The sequence below is a fragment of the Oncorhynchus masou genome, chromosome 24 (assembly GCF_036934945.1).
Source record: "Oncorhynchus masou masou isolate Uvic2021 chromosome 24, UVic_Omas_1.1, whole genome shotgun sequence".
Classification (NCBI taxonomy): Eukaryota; Metazoa; Chordata; class Actinopteri; order Salmoniformes; family Salmonidae; genus Oncorhynchus; species Oncorhynchus masou.
In genome coordinates this window covers 113583316-113604203 of record NC_088235.1, presented here as the reverse complement: position 1 = coordinate 113604203, position 20888 = coordinate 113583316, and the positions used below count along the sequence as shown (strand labels likewise).

At 48.6% G+C, this 20888-nt stretch overlaps 1 protein-coding gene across 4 annotated transcripts in view; it reads right to left on the bottom strand.

Annotated features, from left to right (window-relative positions):
* Positions 1-20888, bottom strand: part of ryk (receptor like tyrosine kinase) — a 128410-nt gene that overhangs the window by 76806 nt on the left and 30716 nt on the right. For 2 of the 4 annotated variants that reach the window (XM_064936191.1, XM_064936194.1), the window contains exons 2-7: positions 18751-18872; positions 18296-18431; positions 17362-17493; positions 14914-14976; positions 2120-2258; positions 635-735 (exon numbers count right to left, since the gene is read on the bottom strand). In XM_064936191.1, coding sequence (XP_064792263.1) covers positions 635-735; positions 2120-2258; positions 14914-14976; positions 17362-17493; positions 18296-18431; positions 18751-18872 — 693 coding nt within the window. The remainder of the gene's footprint in view (positions 1-634; positions 736-2119; positions 2259-14913; positions 14977-17361; positions 17494-18295; positions 18432-18750; positions 18873-20888) is intronic. The other 2 variants (XM_064936192.1, XM_064936195.1) reach the window with 1 other exon arrangement.

The window sequence follows — 20888 nt, the reverse complement described above, 5'->3', positions numbered from 1 at the left end:
AGTGTCTGGCTGGAGACTGACTGCATTGATGAATGCAATGTTGGCATATTGGCAGTTAATTTGAAAAAAAAATAAAATGTATATTAAATAATTCCTCTAAAACTGGCTGGCTAACTAGCTAACAAACGTACAAATGCATTCTTCAAATTTATTGTTTTACACAATATCTTTTCACAGCACTGTAAACCATGGTTGACCAACTCCCTGACCAAAATGGCTGACTGTTCTCACCATAAGAAGGTTCCATTCTAGTATTCTAACTCCATGGTTCTAATCTCATCATGGTGCTGGCATCAGAAGGTGGGTGTGTATCCAACAAATGACACAGATCCTATCGTTAAACGTAAAGAGAGCGTTTGTGACCATCAGCATAAGAAGATAACGTACATTACTTTGGTAATGGGGGTAAGAGTGAAAAGAGACAGGACTTTAAGAACGCCACACAGCAAACACGCTGGGGACTCACTCCAAACTATTGGCTGGATCAGGACATTGTCAGAACCGGTTAGTTACAGCACCTTGCAAGTTGAATACGATAAGATGTTATTGGATAAGTTTGCTGTTATTTAGATGGGGGGGGGGGTCTAGGAAGTGTCTTACTGTTTCTCTGTGTGTGTGTGTGTGTTTGTCTTACTGGTGACAGCACTGGCGTTGTTGGGTGTGTCAGCTCTCAGGTACTGGGTGGTCTGGGTAGACGGCTGGGACAGGCCCTGGGAACTGCCACTGTCTGAAACACTGGAACACAGAGGGGAGAAGGATGAGAACATGAACTCATGATGAATGTGAGGAAGGAGGTACGAGGAACACGCCAACTTCACAACACAATTCTCTTACATCATTATCAAGTCATTTTCGGGCGCTCCCATTGGCCACCTGGCCAGGTACCCTATGGCATCATCCTGAAGGAGTCTGTTCTGTCCTGCTAGGCCTCAAACCAGACAGACTTTTAACAGATGGTGAACCCATCCCTGCTGTACATCCCGTCACAAAGAAATCCTCTTAAGGATCTTCCTATTTACAATAAAAGGAGGGTCTGTCCGTTCACATGTCACCAACAGCAGACTGATTCAATCAAACCAAGACTAATAAACAGCATTAAAGCAACTCAATTTCTCAAATATTGCATTAGATAGATTCCTGGTTGGCTGTGAGAGCATGTGAGAATTTGTTTGAGCGAGAGAGAGCGAGAGAGAGAAAGCGAGAGCGAGAGCGAGCGAGAGCGAGAGAGAGCGCGAGAGAAACACGTATCAACAATGACCTGAGATGAGACTTATATGAAATCTACCAAGATGGAGTCAGTGGTAGGAATCTAAAAGTAGCCGAAGAAAAAAAATCCTAATTTCTTAGAAATTTAATTCAGACCACATTCTATACTCACATAGCATCCGAGTAGGAATGGAGATCTAGGATCAGATAGTGCTGTTTATACAAGTGATCAGCACTAGAAGGTCTTCCTGGTACATCTTCATAACCACTGTACAGGGTTTCAACTTGTTCTAATCCATCCAAGCACATATCTACGGAGACGTTAACAGCTATGCTGGCTTCATGACGCGCTGTGTGCGGACATCAATATGCTCACTGAAGTAGAGGCGTGTGGCATAGGAAATAGCTGACGTTGTAAATAACCTATTTATTAGCGCACAATCCGAGCAAACGTAGCAAAGCGGTTTGCAACAGAAACACGGAAAATGACTTTCTTATTGGACAAGTTACAGTAGTCCCCTCACTGTTTGAGTTGGTGTGCTTACACTTGATGCTTAGTGAACACAACCCTGGGTAAAATGAAGCGAGCCACAGGGCCAAACCGGGAACGTGGTTCTACTAGTGTGTCTGGTGTGCTGGTTCTCACGACTTAGATTTCCTCCAATTAGGTTTGTCTGGAGTGTATATAAATATATTATATACTTCAAATTAAATATTGAAATATAAAGCCAAAATAAAACATTTTCAAAAATCCCCAATAATTAGAGGACACTGTAGATGGAGATCAGTTGAAGTGAGAAGGTTCAAGGGAACACCGGATGAATAGGAGGTACCCAGTCTAAAGGGACAGCACACTGTGTGAGACTTCAATACAACATCACTGATCCTCCTTAGAGGCCCCCCAGGTACTGACCTGTTGTCCAGTTCTACTCTCTTCATGCTGTGTAGATGCATAACGGCCAAGACAATGGCCACCAGGAAGATGACAGCACAGCACACCCCAACACTGATATAGAACACCCTGGTAGAGGTGGTAGGTATGGACACTCCATCTGGAGGAGAGAGAGGGATAGAGGTCAGAGGTTAGCGAGAGAGACAGCACAAAACACCCCAACATTGGTATATGTAAATCACGTTACACAATCTGGCAGTCCGAACAGATGAAATGTGGGTTTGGCAGATGACAGGAGAACGCTACCTGCCCGAATGTATGTCCCAACTGTAAAGTTTGGTGGAGGAGGATTAATGGCATGGGGCTGTTTTTCAGTGAAGGGAAATCTTAATGCTACAGTAAACAATGAGATTCTACACAATTATGTGCATCCAACCTTGTGACAACAGTTTGGGGAAGGCCCTTTCCTGTTTCAGCATGACAATGTCCCATGCGCGCCGACTGAAAGCCAGGTTTCATCCCCCAACATCAGTGTCCGACCTCACTAATGCTTTTGTGACTGAATGGAATAAAGTCCCTGCAGCAATGTTCCAACATCTAGTGGAAAGCCTTCCCAGAAGAGTGGAGGCTGTTATAGCAGCAATGTTCCAACATCTAGTGGAAAGCCTTCCCAGACGAGTGGAGGCTGTTATAGCAGCAATGTTCCAACATCTAGTGGAAAGCCTTCCCAGAGGAGTGGAGGCTGTTATAGCAGCAATGTTCCTACATCTAGTGGAAAGCCTTCCCAGAAGAGTGGAGGCTGTTATAGCAGCAATGTTCCAACATCTAGTGGAAAGCCTTCCCAGAAGAGTGGAGGCTGTTATAGCAGCAATGTTCCAACATCTAGTGGAAAGCCTTCCCAGAAGAGTGGAGGCTGTTATAGCAGCAATGTTCCAACATCTAGTGGAAAGCCTTCCCAGAAGAGTGGAGGCTGTTATAGCAGCAATGTTCCAACATCTAGTGGAAAGCCTTCCCAGAAGAGTGGAGGCTGTTATAGCAGCAATGTTCCAACATCTAGTGGAAAGCCTTCCCAGAAAAGTGGAGGCTGTTATAGCAGCAAAGGGGGGAGACCAATTCCATATTGATGCCCATGATTTTGGGATGAGATGTTCAACATACCTGCAGTCAACTTGTGCAATACGTTAGGAGGTAAAGATGGCGTTCTTCATTTCTCCTGCCACAGTGTTTCATTATGAAGCTTACCAGTACTCCCCAGTCACATGATGTTTACAAGCAACAACGAGAGACCGGAGCCGCGTGAGGTGATCTAGTTACAGTACGGAATTCACAACTAAAATGTTTACCAGCTAGATATCTTATAACTATTAAGTTAACTGTCCACAAAAAAAACGCTCTGCAGTTGTGCATTTGGTTTGCTAATTTAGTAGCTAGTTAGCGATATAGCTAAGGTTCTTCCAAAATCAAGGTTGGCTTGGTAACAGCAGAGAATCCCTTCCTGGATCAAGAGCCTTTCTGTATAATATTTAATTTGTGCAGCAAACTAGGAGTAGCATTTGTGAGTTGGGATATCTGTCCTGCAAATACTTCAGATCAGAGACAAAAACAAAAATCACAATGCACTCGTTAGCATTCTCTATGGGATTTTACATTTACTTGTTAGCATTGCTAACATTCAGATTACAATAGGCACAGTTGGGGTTTGAAAATAGCGCCTCGTGTTCAGTGTCGGTATTATCAAATATCCCGGTATGGCACAAGGTCTGTATGAAGGTTTGACAATCTGGATACTGTCCAAGTCTAATGGAGTTCTAAATAGCAATGCTTCTGACCCAAACTGGTCTCAGTCACTCTCTCAGTCTAAGCTCATCTCTCTGTCTGAAAGCTCTCCTCTCATCCCTGTGCCTTTTAAAAGCTTTTGTGAGATGCCTCAGGTCCAGGCCCACCCAAGCAGAAGAAGGCAAGTACTAAGTACCAGGACAGCTAATGGCTGCTGATCACTGAGGCAGCAGCAGCACACGGATCACTATAATATTCCGGAATAAACCCCATGGAGAGGTGACTGGAGAGGTGGAGGGGGGGAATCAGAGTTTCAAAAGGATAAACTATAATAGTCCGGAATAAACCCCATGGAGAGGTGACTGGAGAGGTGGAGGGGGGGAATCAGAGTTTCAAAAGGATAAACTATAATAGTCCGGAATAAACCCCATGGAGAGGTGACTGGAGAGGTGGAGGGGGGGAATCAGAGTTTCAAACGGATAAAATACATCTCCCTCTAGGTCTAGTATTATACTGCCTTGTTGCACTGCCTTGTTGCACTGCCTTGTTGCACTGCCTTGTTGCACTGCCTTGCTGGGGCAGAGGCTATAACAGATGACTGGGAGAGGTGAACGAGGGGAGAGAGCATTATTGAACTGCATGGCTGTGTACATGGAGGAGAGCCTTATTGAACCGCATGGCTGAATACATGGAGGTGGAGGAGAGCCTTATTGAACCGCATGGCTGAATACATGGAGAGCCTTATTGAACCGCATGGCTGAATACATGGAGGAGAGCCTTATTGAACCGCATGGCTGAATAGATGTAGGAGAGCCTTATTGAACCGCATGGTTGAATACATGGAGGAGAGCCTTATTGAACCACATGGTTGAATACATGGAGGAGAGCCTTATTGAACCGCATGGCTGAATAGATGTAGGAGAGCCTTATTGAACTGCATGGCTGAATAGATGTAGGAGAGCCTTATTGAACTGCATGGCTGAATACATGGAGGTGGAGGAGAGCCTTATTGAGCTGCATGGCTGAATACATGGAGGTGGAGGAGAGCCTTATTGAACCGCATGGCTGAATACATGGAGGTGGAGGAGAGCCTTATTGAGCTGTATACATGGAGATCCTACAAGTGTTCCATTAAGCTCTGTGGTTGTATACTGCCACTTAGTCTGAGCCTATCCGCTGTAACATTCTAGTCTGGTTTAGGGGACAGGATGTAGGGCTATACGGAGCTGGTTTAGGGAACAGGATGTAGGGCTATACGGAGCTGGTTTAGGGAACAGGATGTATGGCTATACGGAGCTGGTTTAGGGAACAGGATGTATGGCTATATGGAGCTGGTTTAGGGAACAGGATGTATGGCTATACGGAGCTGGTTTAGGGAACAGGATGTATGGCTATACGGAGCTGGTTTAGGGAACAGGATGTATGGCTATACGGAGCTGGTTTAGGGAACAGGATGTATGGCTATACGGAGCTGGTTTAGGGAACAGGATGTATGGCTATACGGAGCTGGTTTAGGGAACAGGATGTATGGCTATACGGAGCTGGTTTAGGGAACAGGATGTATGGCTATACGGAGCTGGTTTAGGGAACAGGATGTATGGCTATACGGAGCTGGTTTAGGGAACAGGATGTATGGCTATACGGAGCTGGTTTAGGGAACAGGATGTATGGCTATACGGAGCTGGTTTAGGGAACAGGATGTATGGCTATACGGAGCTGGTTTAGGGAACAGGATGTATGGCTATACAGAGCTGGTTTAGGGGACAGGATGTATGGCTATACGGAGCTGGTTTAGGGAACAGGATGTAGGGCTATACGGAGCTGGTTTAGGGAACAGGATGTATGGCTATACGGAGCTGGTTTAGGGAACAGGATGTATGGCTATACGGAGCTGGTTTAGGGAACAGGATGTATGGCTATACGGAGCTGGTTTAGGGAACAGGATGTATGGCTATACGGAGCTGGTTTAGGGAACAGGATGTATGGCTATACGGAGCCGGTTTAGGGAACAGGATGTAGGGCTATACGGAGCTGGTTTAGGGAACAGGATGTAGGGCTATACGGAGCTGGTTTAGGGAACAGGATGTATGGCTATACGGAGCTGGTTTAGGGAACAGGATGTATGGCTATACGGAGCTGGTTTAGGGGACAGGATATAGGATGTAGGGCTATACGGAGCTGGTTTAGGGAACAGGATGTATGGCTATACGGAGCTGGTTTAGGGAACAGGATGTATGGCTATACGGAGCTGGTTTAGGGAACAGGATGTATGGCTATACGGAGCTGGTTTAGGGAACAGGATGTATGGCTATACGGAGCTGGTTTAGGGAACAGGATGTAGGGCTATACGGAGCTGGTTTAGGGAACAGGATGTAGGGCTATACGGAGCTGGTTTAGGGAACAGGATGTATGGCTATACGGAGCTGGTTTAGGGAACAGGATGTATGGCTATACGGAGCTGGTTTAGGGAACAGGATGTACGGCTATACGGAGCTGGTTTAGGGAACAGGATATAGGATGTAGGGCTATACGGAGCTGGTTTAGGGAACAGGATGTATGGCTATACGGAGCTGGTTTAGGGAACAGGATGTATGGCTATACGGAGCTGGTTTAGGGAACAGGATGTATGGCTATACGGAGCTGGTTTAGGGAACAGGATGTATGGCTATACGGAGCTGGTTTAGGGAACAGGATGTAGGGCTATACGGAGCTGGTTTAGGGAACAGGATGTAGGGCTATACGGAGCTGGTTTAGGGAACAGGATGTAGGGCTATACGGAGCTGGTTTAGGGAACAGGATGTAGGGCTATACGGAGCTGGTTTAGGGGACAGGATACAGGATGTAGGGCTATACGGAGCTGGTTTAGGGAACAGGATACAGGATGTAGGGCTATACGGAGCTGGTTTAGGGAACAGGATGTATGGCTATACGGAGCTGGTTTAGGGAACAGGATGTAGGGCTATACGGAGCTGGTTTAGGGAACAGGATACAGGATGTATGGCTATACGGAGCTGGTTTAGGGAACAGGATGTAGGGCTATACGGAGCTGGTTTAGGGAACAGGATGTAGGATGTAGGGCTATACGGAGCTGGTTTAGGGAACAGGATGTATGGCTATACGGAGCTGGTTTAGGGAACAGGATGTATGGCTATACGGAGCTGGTTTAGGGAACAGGATGTAGGGCTATACGGAGCTGGTTTAGGGAACGGGATGTACGGCTATACGGAGCTGGTTTAGGGAACGGGATGTACGGCTATACGGAGCTGGTTTAGGGAACGGGATGTATGGCTATACGGAGCTGGTTTAGGGAACGGGATGTACGGCTATACGGAGCTGGTTTAGGGAACAGGATGTATGGCTATACGGAGCTGGTTTAGGGAACGGGATGTACGGCTATACGGAGCTGGTTTAGGGAACAGGATGTATGGCTATACGGAGCTGGTTTAGGGGACAGGATATAGGATGTAGGGCTATACGGAGCTGGTTTAGGGAACGGGATGTACGGCTATACGGAGCTGGTTTAGGGGACAGGATATAGGATGTAGGGCTATACGGAGCTGGTTTAGGGAACAGGATATAGGGCTATACGGAGCTGGTTTAGGGAACAGGATGTATGGCTATACGGAGCTGGTTTAGGGAACAGGATGTATGGCTATACGGAGCTGGTTTAGGGAACAGGATGTAGGGCTATACGGAGCTGGTTTAGGGAACAGGATATAGGATGTACGGCTATACGGAGCTGGTTTAGGGAACAGGATGTATGGCTATACGGAGCTGGTTTAGGGAACAGGATGTATGGCTATACGGAGCTGGTTTAGGGAACAGGATGTATGGCTATACGGAGCTGGTTTAGGGAACAGGATGTAGGGCTATACGGAGCTGGTTTAGGGAACAGGATATAGGATGTACGGCTATACGGAGCTGGTTTAGGGAACAGGATGTATGGCTATACGGAGCTGGTTTAGGGAACAGGATGTATGGCTATACGGAGCTGGTTTAGGGAACAGGATGTAGGGCTATACGGAGCTGGTTTAGGGGACAGGATACAGGATGTAGGGCTATACGGAGCTGGTTTAGGGAACAGGATACAGGATGTAGGGCTATACGGAGCTGGTTTAGGGAACAGGATGTAGGGCTATACGGAGCTGGTTTAGGGAACAGGATGTAGGGCTATACGGAGCTGGTTTAGGGAACAGGATACAGGATGTATGGCTATACGGAGCTGGTTTAGGGAACAGGATGTAGGATGTAGGGCTATACGGAGCTGGTTTAGGGAACAGGATGTAGGATGTCGGGCTATACGGAGCTGGTTTAGGGAACAGGATGTATGGCTATACGGAGCTGGTTTAGGGAACAGGATGTATGGCTATACGGAGCTGGTTTAGGGAACAGGATGTATGGCTATACGGAGCTGGTTTAGGGAACAGGATGTAGGGCTATACGGAGCTGGTTTAGGGAACAGGATGTACGGCTATACGGAGCTGGTTTAGGGAACAGGATGTAGGGCTATACGGAGCTGGTTTAGGGAACAGGATATAGGATGTACGGCTATACGGAGCTGGTTTAGGGAACAGGATATAGGATGTACGGCTATACGGAGCTGGTTTAGGGAACAGGATGTATGGCTATACGGAGCTGGTTTAGGGAACAGGATGTATGGCTATACGGAGCTGGTTTAGGGAACAGGATGTAAGGCTATACGGAGCTGGTTTAGGGAACAGGATATAGGATGTACGGCTATACGGAGCTGGTTTAGGGAACAGGATGTATGGCTATACGGAGCTGGTTTAGGGAACAGGATGTATGGCTATACGGAGCTGGTTTAGGGAACAGGATGTATGGCTATACGGAGCTGGTTTAGAGAACAGGATGTATGGCTATACGGAGCTGGTTTAGGGAACAGGATGTATGGCTATACGGAGCTGGTTTAGGGAACAGGATGTAGGGCTATACGGAGCTGGTTTAGGGAACAGGATACAGGATGTATGGCTATACAGAGCTGGTTTAGGGAACAGGATGTAGGGCTATACGGAGCTGGTTTAGGGAACAGGATACAGGATGTATGGCTATACGGAGCTGGTTTAGGGAACAGGATGTAGGATGTAGGGCTATACGGAGCTGGTTTAGGGAACAGGATGTAGGATGTCGGGCTATACGGAGCTGGTTTAGGGAACAGGATGTATGGCTATACGGAGCTGGTTTAGGGAACAGGATGTATGGCTATACGGAGCTGGTTTAGGGAACAGGATGTAGGGCTATACGGAGCTGGTTTAGGGAACAGGATGTACGGCTATACGGAGCTGGTTTAGGGAACGGGATGTACGGCTATACGGAGCTGGTTTAGGGAACGGGATGTACGGCTATACGGAGCTGGTTTAGGGAACGGGATGTACGGCTATACGGAGCTGGTTTAGGGAACGGGATGTATGGCTATACGGAGCTGGTTTAGGGAACGGGATGTACGGCTATACGGAGCTGGTTTAGGGAACAGGATGTATGGCTCTACGGAGCTGGTTTAGGGAACAGAATGTACGGCTATACGGAGCTGGTTTAGGGAACAGGATGTATGGCTATACGGAGCTGGTTTAGGGGACAGGATATAGGATGTAGGGCTATACGGAGCTGGTTTAGGGAACGGGATGTACGGCTATACGGAGCTGGTTTAGGGGACAGGATATAGGATGTAGGGCTATACGGAGCTGGTTTAGGGAACAGGATCTAGGGCTATACGGAGCTGGTTTAGGGAACAGGATGTATGGCTATACGGAGCTGGTTTAGGGGACAGGATGTAGGGCTATACGGAGCTGGTTTAGGGGACAGGATGTAGGGCTATACGGAGCTGGTTTAGGGAACAGGATAGAGGATGTATGGCTATACGGAGCTGGTTTAGGGAACAGGATGTAGGATGTAGGGCTATACGGAGCTGGTTTAGGGAACAGGATGTAGGATGTCGGGCTATACGGAGCTGGTTTAGGGAACAGGATGTATGGCTATACGGAGCTGGTTTAGGGAACAGGATGTATGGCTATACGGAGCTGGTTTAGGGAACAGGATGTAGGGCTATACGGAGCTGGTTTAGGGAACAGGATGTACGGCTATACGGAGCTGGTTTAGGGAACGGGATGTACGGCTATACGGAGCTGGTTTAGGGAACGGGATGTACGGCTATACGGAGCTGGTTTAGGGAACGGGATGTATGGCTATACGGAGCTGGTTTAGGGAACAGGATGTATGGCTATACGGAGCTGGTTTAGGGAACGGGATGTACGGCTATACGGAGCTGGTTTAGGGAACAGGATGTATGGCTATACGGAGCTGGTTTAGGGAACGGGATGTACGGCTATACGGAGCTGGTTTAGGGAACAGGATGTATGGCTATACGGAGCTGGTTTAGGGAACGGGATGTACGGCTATACGGAGCTGGTTTAGGGAACAGGATGTATGGCTATACGGAGCTGGTTTAGGGGACAGGATATAGGATGTAGGGCTATACGGAGCTGGTTTAGGGAACGGGATGTACGGCTATACGGAGCTGGTTTAGGGGACAGGATATAGGATGTAGGGCTATACGGAGCTGGTTTAGGGAACAGGATGTAGGGCTATACGGAGCTGGTTTAGGGGACAGGATGTATGGCTATAAGGAGCTGGTTTAGGGGACAGGATGTATGGCTATACGGAGCTGGTTTAGGGAACAGGATGTATGGCTATACGGAGCTGGTTTAGGGAACAGGATGTATGGCTATTCGGAGCTGGTTTAGGGAACAGGATGTATGGCTATACGGAGCTGGTTTAGGGGACAGGATATAGGATGTAGGGCTATACGGAGCTGGTTTAGGGAACGGGATGTACGGCTATACGGAGCTGGTTTAGGGGACAGGATATAGGATGTAGGGCTATACGGAGCTGGTTTAGGGGACAGGATGTAGGGCTATACGGAGCTGGTTTAGGGGACAGGATGTATGGCTATAAGGAGCTGGTTTAGGGGACAGGATGTACGGCTATACGGAGCTGGTTTAGGGAACAGGATGTATGGCTATACGGAGCTGGTTTAGGGGACAGGATATAGGATGTAGGGCTATACGGAGCTGGTTTAGGGAACGGGATGTACGGCTATACGGAGCTGGTTTAGGGGACAGGATATAGGATGTAGGGCTATACGGAGCTGGTTTAGGGAACAGGATGTAGGGCTATACGGAGCTGGTTTAGGGGACAGGATGTATGGCTATAAGGAGCTGGTTTAGGGGACAGGATGTATGGCTATACGGAGCTGGTTTAGGGAACAGGATGTATGGCTATACGGAGCTGGTTTAGGGAACAGGATGTATGGCTATACGGAGCTGGTTTAGGGGACAGGATATAGGATGTAGGGCTATACGGAGCTGGTTTAGGGAACTGGATGTACGGCTATACGGAGCTGGTTTAGGGGACAGGATATAGGATGTAGGGCTATACGGAGCTGGTTTAGGGGACAGGATGTAGGGCTATACGGAGCTGGTTTAGGGGACAGGATGTATGGCTATAAGGAGCTGGTTTAGGGGACAGGATGTATGGCTATACGGAGCTGGTTTAGGGAACAGGATCTATGGCTATACGGAGCTGGTTTAGGGAACAGGATGTATGGCTATACGGAGCTGGTTTAGGGAACAGGATCTATGGCTATACGGAGCTGGTTTAGGGAACAGGATGTATGGCTACACGGAGCTGGTTTAGGGAACAGGATGTATGGCTACACGGAGCTGGTTTAGGGAACAGGATGTATGGCTATACGGAGCTGGTTTAGGGAACAGGATGTATGGCTATACGGAGCTGGTTTAGGGAACAGGATGTATGGCTATACGGAGCTGGTTTAGGGGACAGGATGTATGGCTATACGGAGCTGGTTTAGGGGACAGGATGTAGTGCTATACGGAGCTGGTTTAGGGGACAGGATGTAGTGCTATACGGAGCTGGTTTAGGGGACAGGATGTATGGCTATACGGAGCTGGTTTAGGGAACGGGATGTACGGCTATACGGAGCTGGTTTAGGGAACAGGATGTATGGCTATACGGAGCTGGTTTAGGGAACGGGATGTACGGCTATACGGAGCTGGTTTAGGGAACAGGATGTATGGCTATACGGAGCTGGTTTAGGGGACAGGATATAGGATGTAGGGCTATACGGAGCTGGTTTAGGGAACGGGATGTACGGCTATACGGAGCTGGTTTAGGGGACAGGATATAGGATGTAGGGCTATACGGAGCTGGTTTAGGGAACAGGATGTAGGGCTATACGGAGCTGGTTTAGGGGACAGGATGTATGGCTATAAGGAGCTGGTTTAGGGGACAGGATGTATGGCTATACGGAGCTGGTTTAGGGAACAGGATGTATGGCTATACGGAGCTGGTTTAGGGAACAGGATGTATGGCTATACGGAGCTGGTTTAGGGAACAGGATGTATGGCTATACGGAGCTGGTTTAGGGGACAGGATATAGGATGTAGGGCTATACGGAGCTGGTTTAGGGAACGGGATGTACGGCTATACGGAGCTGGTTTAGGGGACAGGATATAGGATGTAGGGCTATACGGAGCTGGTTTAGGGGACAGGATGTAGGGCTATACGGAGCTGGTTTAGGGGACAGGATGTATGGCTATAAGGAGCTGGTTTAGGGGACAGGATGTACGGCTATACGGAGCTGGTTTAGGGAACAGGATGTATGGCTATACGGAGCTGGTTTAGGGGACAGGATATAGGATGTAGGGCTATACGGAGCTGGTTTAGGGAACGGGATGTACGGCTATACGGAGCTGGTTTAGGGGACAGGATATAGGATGTAGGGCTATACGGAGCTGGTTTAGGGAACAGGATGTAGGGCTATATGGAGCTGGTTTAGGGGACAGGATGTATGGCTATAAGGAGCTGGTTTAGGGGACAGGATGTATGGCTATACGGAGCTGGTTTAGGGAACAGGATGTATGGCTATACGGAGCTGGTTTAGGGAACAGGATGTATGGCTATACGGAGCTGGTTTAGGGGACAGGATATAGGATGTAGGGCTATACGGAGCTGGTTTAGGGAACGGGATGTACGGCTATACGGAGCTGGTTTAGGGGACAGGATATAGGATGTAGGGCTATACGGAGCTGGTTTAGGGGACAGGATGTAGGGCTATACGGAGCTGGTTTAGGGGACAGGATGTATGGCTATAAGGAGCTGGTTTAGGGGACAGGATGTATGGCTATACGGAGCTGGTTTAGGGAACAGGATGTATGGCTATACGGAGCTGGTTTAGGGAACAGGATGTATGGCTAAACGGAGCTGGTTTAGGGAACAGGATGTATGGCTATACGGAGCTGGTTTAGGGAACAGGATGTATGGCTATACGGAGCTGGTTTAGGGAACAGGATGTATGGCTATACGGAGCTGGTTTAGGGAACAGGATGTATGGCTATACGGAGCTGGTTTAGGGAACAGGATGTATGGCTATACGGAGCTGGTTTAGGGAACAGGATCTATGGCTATACGGAGCTGGTTTAGGGAACAGGATGTATGGCTATACGGAGCTGGTTTAGGGAACAGGATCTATGGCTATACGGAGCTGGTTTAGGGAACAGGATGTATGGCTACACGGAGCTGGTTTAGGGAACAGGATGTATGGCTACACGGAGCTGGTTTAGGGGACAGGATGTATGGCTATACGGAGCTGGTTTAGGGAACAGGATGTATGGCTATACGGAGCTGGTTTAGGGAACAGGATGTATGGCTATACGGAGCTGGTTTAGGGAACAGGATGTATGGCTATACGGAGCTGGTTTAGGGGACAGGATGTATGGCTATACGGAGCTGGTTTAGGGGACAGGATGTAGTGCTATACGGAGCTGGTTTAGGGGACAGGATGTAGTGCTATACGGAGCTGGTTTAGGGGACAGGATGTATGGCTATACGGAGCTGGTTTAGGGAACAGGTTATAGGATGTATGGCTATACAGAGCTGGTTTAGGGGACAGGATGTATGGCTATACGGAGCTGGTTTAGGGAACAGGATGTAAGGCTATACGGAGCTGGGTTAGGGAACAGGATGTATGGCTATACGGAGCTGGGTTAGGGGACAGGATGTATGGCTATACGGAGCTGGTTTAGGGAACAGGATGTAGGGCTATACGGAGCTGGTTTAGGGAACAGGATGTATGGCTATACGGAGCTGGTTTAGGGAACAGGATGTATGGCTATACAGAGCTGGTTTAGGGAACAGGATGTATGGCTATACGGAGCTGGTTTAGGGAACAGGATGTATGGCTATACGGAGCTGGTTTAGGGAACAGGATGTATGGCTATACGGAGCTGGTTTAGGGAACAGGATGTATGGCTATACGGAGCTGGTTTAGGGAACAGGATGTATGGCTATACGGAGCTGGTTTAGGGAACAGGTTATAGGATGTATGGCTATACGGAGCTGGTTTAGGGGACAGGATGTATGGCTCAATGGAAGCTGGTTTAGGGAACAGGATGTATGGCTATACGGAGCTGGTTTAGGGAACAGGATGTATGGCTATACGGAGCTGGTTTAGGGAACAGGATGTATGGCTATACAGAGCTGGTTTAGGGAACAGGATGTATGGCTATACGGAGCTGGTTTAGGGAACAGGATGTATGGCTATACGGAGCTGGTTTAGGGAACAGGATGTATGGCTATACGGAGCTGGTTTAGGGAACAGGATGTATGGCTATACGGAGCTGGTTTAGAGAACAGGATGTATGGCTATACGGAGCTGGTTTAGGGAACAGGATGTATGGCTATACGGAGCTGGTTTAGGGAACAGGATGTATGGCTATACGGAGCTGGTTTAGGGAACAGGATGTATGGCTATACGGAGCTGGTTTAGGGAACAGGATGTATGGCTATACGGAGCTGGTTTAGGGAACAGGATGTATGGCTATACGGAGCTGGTTTAGGGAACAGGATGTATGGCTATACGGAGCTGGTTTAGGGGACAGGATGTATGGCTATACGGAGCTGGTTTAGGGGACAGGATGTAGGGCTATATGGATTGGCCTACTTACTCTCTGGCCTCTGAATGGTCTTGTTGTTGGAGACCGGTGTAATCTTCGGATCAGAATCAATTCCTGTTAGAGATACACAGAGGAGGAAGAACGATTTAGAGCAGGAAGCAAAATGAAGAGCGGGACATTAAGGGGGATTGGTAGACCGATGTATACAAGGCTGGAGCCACACAGATTTCACAAACCAAGCATTTACCAAGATGTGATACAACTTAGAAATAGCCAGCTGCTTAACAGTCCTGGACAGACACCATTTTACAACACGGTATATGAGGCAGGGAGAGGCACAAAAACACTACCCTCCTCAGGTGGCTGATTTGACTCGTGTTTAAAATAAGCCGAAGCATAGAGTTATTGTCCGCTTCCTCTCAGCAAGCATATGACAAGCAGGGTGTGTGTGTGTGTGTGTGTGTGTGTGTGTGTGTGTGTGTGTGTGTGTGTGTGTGTGTGTGTGTGTAATTATCTAGTGTGGTTGAAAATAGCAGCAGCAGAAGTTAAGACAAAACACCTTGCCATCAATATAACACTTTCAGAAAGTACTGAAACCCCTGGACTTTTTCCACATTTTGTTACACTAAAGCCTTATTCTAAAACGGATTAAATAAATAAATAAAAATCCTCAGAAATCTACACACAATACTCCATAATGACAAAGTGAAAAAACAGGTTTAGACGTTTTAGCAAATGTATTAATTATAAATCAGAAATACCTTATTTACATAAGTATTCAGACCCTTTGCTATGAGACTCGAAATTGAGCTCAGGTGCATCCTGTTTCCATCTATCATCCTTCAGATGTTTCTACAAATTGATTGAAGTTGACCTGTGGTAAATTCAACTGATTGAACATTATTTGGAAAGGCACACACCTGTCTATATAAAAGGTCCCGCAGTTGATAGTGCATGTCAGAGCAAAAACCAAGCCATGAGGTCGAAGGAATTGTCCGTAGAGCTCTGAGACAGGATTGTGTCGAGGCACAGATTTGGGGAAGGGTACCAAAAACATGTCTGCAGCATTGAAGTTCCCCAAGAACACAGTGGCCTCCATCATTCTTAAATGGAAGAAGTTTGGAAACACCAAGTCTCTTCCTAGAGCTGGCCACTCGGCCAAACTGAGCAATCGGGGGAGAAGGGCCTTGGTCAGGGAGGTGACCAAGACCCAATGGTCACTCTGAAAGAGCCCCAGAGTTCCTCTGTGGAGATGGGAGAACATTACAGAAGAACAACCATCTCTGCAGCACTCCACCAATCAGGCCTTCATGGTAGAGTGGCCAGACGGAAGCCACTCCTCACTAAAAGGCACCTGACAGCCTTTTAAACAAGATTCTCTGGTCTGATGAAACCAAGACTGAACTCTTTGGCCTGAATGCCAAGTGTCACATCTGGAGGAAACCTGGCATCATCCCTACGGTGAAGCACGGTGGTGGCAGCAACAACAAGCCGTGGGGATGTTTTTCAGAGGCAGGGACTGGGAGACTAGTCAGGATTGAGGGAAAGATGAACAGAGCAAAGTACAGAGAGATACTTGACGGCAGAATACCTCTGTTTAGTGTCTCTTCATTCGCCCATCTTAATTTTTTTATTTTCTTTATTGGCCAGTTTGAGATACGGATTTTTCTTTGCGAACTCTGCCTAGAAGGCCAGCATACCAGAGTCGCCACTTCACTTTTGACGCTGAGACTGGTGTTTTGCTGGTACTATTTCATGAAGCTGCCAGTTGAGGACTTGTGAGGCGTCCGTTTCTCAAACTAGACACTAATGTACTTGTCCTCTTGCTGTTGTGCACCGGGGCCTCCCACTCCTCTTTCTATTCTGGTTAAAGCCCATTTGCGCTGTTCTGTGAAGGGAGTAGTACACAGCGTTGTACGAGATCTTCAGTTTCTTGACAATTTCTCGCATGGAATAGCCTTCATTTCTCAGAACAAGAATAGACTGACGAGTTTCAGAAGACAGTTGATTGTTTCTGGCCATTTTGAGCCTGTAATCGAACCCACAAATACTGATGCTCCAGATACTCAACTAGTCTAAAGAAGGCCAGTTTAATTGCTTCTTTAATCAACATGACAGTTTGCAGCACACACGGCGTTGCGGCGTCGCCACGGACACAGGCTGTGTTGCTGCGTCGCCACGGACACAGGCTGTGTTGCTGCGTCGCCACGGACACAGACTGTGTTCCAGCATCGCCACACGGTGTTCCAGAATCAGAGGGAGCACACGTTGGAGGGGGGGAGATGGAGACAGTTTGATGGTTTAAGGTAGAAAAACAATTGTTTATAACAATCAATCATTTACACTACTACTATTAAGTATATATTTACCTAAAAAAAAAAAAAAATAGAATTCATTCATTTGAACAATTACAACTTATTTTGTCTTCACCCATAATCGTCTCTGACACGGTTATACAATTACTGTTCCGGCCCTGACTGACAGGAAGAGGAGTCTTACGTTTGTAGCACATTTTCCTCCTCTTGAAGTTGAGGACTGTGAAGTTGTTCGAGTGGCTGGTGAGGTTGAGCTGTACCGTCAGGACCGCCTCTCCATCTACCTTCCCTGAGCAGAACAGGTCCACTCTGAACACTACACACACAGAGAGAGAAACACAGAGATTGACAAAGAGAGAGCCAACACAGCGACAGACAAAGAGAGATTACACTGGGTTCCCCTGTGTTCCTACTAGTTCAGGGGTCAGTCTAGTTACCCTACCGCTGCAGGCTTTACCAGGTACCCTACCGCTGCAGGCTTTACCAGGTACCCTACCGCTGCAGGCTTTACCAGGTACTCTACAGCTGCAGGCTTTACCAGGTACCCTACCGCTGCAGGCTTTACCAGGTACTCTACAGCTGCAGGCTTTACCAGGTACCCTACCGCTGCAGGCTTTACCAGGTACCCTACCGCTGCAGGCTTTACCAGGTACCCTACCGCTGCAGGCTTTACCAGGTACCCTACCGCTGCAGGCTTTACCAGGTACCCTACCGCTGCAGGCTTTACCAGGTACCCTACCGCTGCAGGCTTTACCAGGTACCCTACCGCTGCAGGCTTTACCAGGTACCCTACCGCTGCAGGCTTTACCAGGTACCCTACCGCTGCAGGCTTTACCAGGTACCCTACCGCTGCAGGCTTTACCAGGTACCCTACCGCTGCAGGCTTTACTAGGTACCCTACCGCTGCAGGCTTTACTAGTTACCCTACTGCAGGCTTTATTAGGTACCCTGCTGCAGGCTTTATTAGGTACCCTGCTGCAGGCTTTATAATATAATTTGATTGATTGACTGATCTAGCAACACACACGTTCCAGAAGAACTCAAAATCCATTTTTCGTGGCTCTGAATATTAATACATACTTTTAAAATACAGAAGATAATTATAATGTTCATAATACCAGTGGAGGATGGGAAGTGATGATTGGTTGACAGACCTGAGGCTGTGCGAGGCACCTCCCCCTGGGCAGAGATGTTGCTCTGTGGTTGGTTCATAGCTGCAGGTTTGTCTACATGGAAACCCATCCTGTAATCAACCTGTAGGAGTGGGGCGGAAAGAAGGGTGAGTGAGTGAGTGAGTGAGTGAGTGAGTGAGTGAGTGAGTGAGTGAGTGAGTGAGTGAGTGAGACCGGCCGACAGAGAGAGACCGGCCGACAGAGAGAGACCGGCCGACAGAGAGAGACCGGCCGACAGAGAGAGACCGGCCGACAGAGAGAGACCGGCCGACAGAGAGAGACCGGCCGACAGAGAGAGACCGGCCGACAGAGAGAGACCGGCCGACAGAGAGAGCCCGGCCGACAGAGAGAGACCGGCCGACAGAGAGAGACCGGCCGACAGAGAGAGACCGAGCGAGTACCTTATCCTTGGAGCGCCAGGTGAAGTGCAGGCTGTTGGTCTCGCTGGGTACAGGCAGGATAAATGAGAGCGCATAGTGGTTTACCACGTCATCCCTCACGTAGTACAGCTCTGCATCTAGACCTGCAACACACACACACACACACACACACACACACACACACACACACGGTTAGTGCAACATAAACACCTTAAAGAATGAGAAAAACACTTTGAATAATTCATTTTAAAAAAAATATGGGAAATCTGGATAGTGGAAACATGTTTTTATTTTACACACACAATATCCCAGACAATACTGCACAGGCTGTGGGAGAGATGTTGTCTACATCAGGGTGGGGATGGGCCAGTAGTGTGAGAGACTAGGGAGAGATGTTGTCTACATCAGGGTGGGGATGGGCCGGTAGTGTGAGAGACTAGGGAGAGATGTTGTCTACATCAGGGTGGGGATGGGCCGGTGGTGTGAGAGACTAGGGAGAGATGTTGTCTACATCAGGGTGGGGATGGGCCGGTGGTGTGAGAGACAAGGGAGAGATGTTGTCTACATCAGGGTGGGGATGGGCTGGTGGTGTGAGAGACTAGGGAGAGATGTTGTCTACATCAGGGTGGGGATGGGCCGGTGGTGTGAGAGACTAGGGAGAGATGTTGTCTACATCAGGGTGGGGATGGGCCGGTGGTGTGAGAGACTAGGGAGAGATGTTGTCTACATCAGGGTGGGGATGGGCCGGTAGTGTGAGAGACTAGGGAGAGATGTTGTCTACATCAGGGTGGGGATGGGCCGGTGGTGTGAGAGACTAGGGAGAGATGTTGTCTACATCAGGGTGGGGATGGGCCGGTGGTGTGAGAGACTAGGGAGAGATGATGTCTACATCAGGGTGGGGATGGGCCGGTGGTGTGAGAGACAAGGGAGAGATGTTGTCTACATCAGGGTGGGGATGGGCCGGTGGTGTGAGAGACAAGGGAGAGATGTTGTCTACATCAGGGTGGGGATGGGCTGGTGGTGTGAGAGACTAGGGAGAGATGTTGTCTACATCAGGGTGGGGATGGGCTGGTGGTGTGAGAGACAAGGGAGAGATGATGTCTAGTGCAGGGTGGGGCTTGACAGGGACCAGTAGTGTGAGAGACAAGGGAGAGATGATGTCTACAGCAGGGTGGGGATGGGCCAGTAGTGTGAGAGACAAGGGAGAGATGTTGTCTACAGCAGGGTGGGGATGGGCCAGTAGTGTGAGAGACAAGGGAGAGATGTTGTCTACAGCAGGGTGGGGATGGGCCAGTAGTGTGAGAGACTAGGGAGAGATGTTGTCTACATCAGGGTGGGGATGGGCTGGTGGTGTGAGAGACATCAGGGTGGGGATGGGCCAGTAGTGTGAGAGACAAGGGAGAGATGTTGTCTACAGCAGGGTGGGGATGGGCCAGTAGTGTGAGAGACAAGGGAGAGATGTTGTCTACAGCAGGGTGGGGATGGGCCAGTAGTGTGAGAGACTAGGGAGAGATGTTGTCTACATCAGGGTGGGGATGGGCTGGTGGTGTGAGAGACAAGGGAGAGATGTTGTCTACAGCAGGGTGGGGATGGGCCAGTAGTGTGAGAGACAAGGGAGAGATGTTGTCTACATCAGGGTGGGGATGGGCTGGTGGTGTGAGAGACTAGGGAGAGATGTTGTCTACATCAGGGTGGGGATGGGCTGGTGGTGTGAGAGACAAGGGAGAGATGATGTCTAGTGCAGGGTGGGGCTTGACAGGGACCAGTAGTGTGAGAGACAAGGGAGAGATGATGTCTACAGCAGGGTGGGGATGGGCCAGTAGTGTGAGAGACTAGGGAGAGAGAAAAAGTTGCCAGACTCGTACTAGTTAGACAGACTTGTTATCCATCATTCCATCTGGCAGTGCTTCTGTTGCATCAAATCTATGTAAAGAATCTAGCTGAAACAGACAGATGTTGCCGCGCTACCTAACCAACCGAAGCTATGTTGCCGCGCTACCTAACCAACCGAAGCTGTTGCCGCGCTACCTAACCAACCGAAGCTATGTTGCCGCGCTACCTAACCAACCGAAGCTATGTTGCCGCGCTACCTAACCAACCGAAGCCATGTTGCCGCGCTACCTAACCAACCGAAGCTATGTTGCCGCGCTACCTAACCA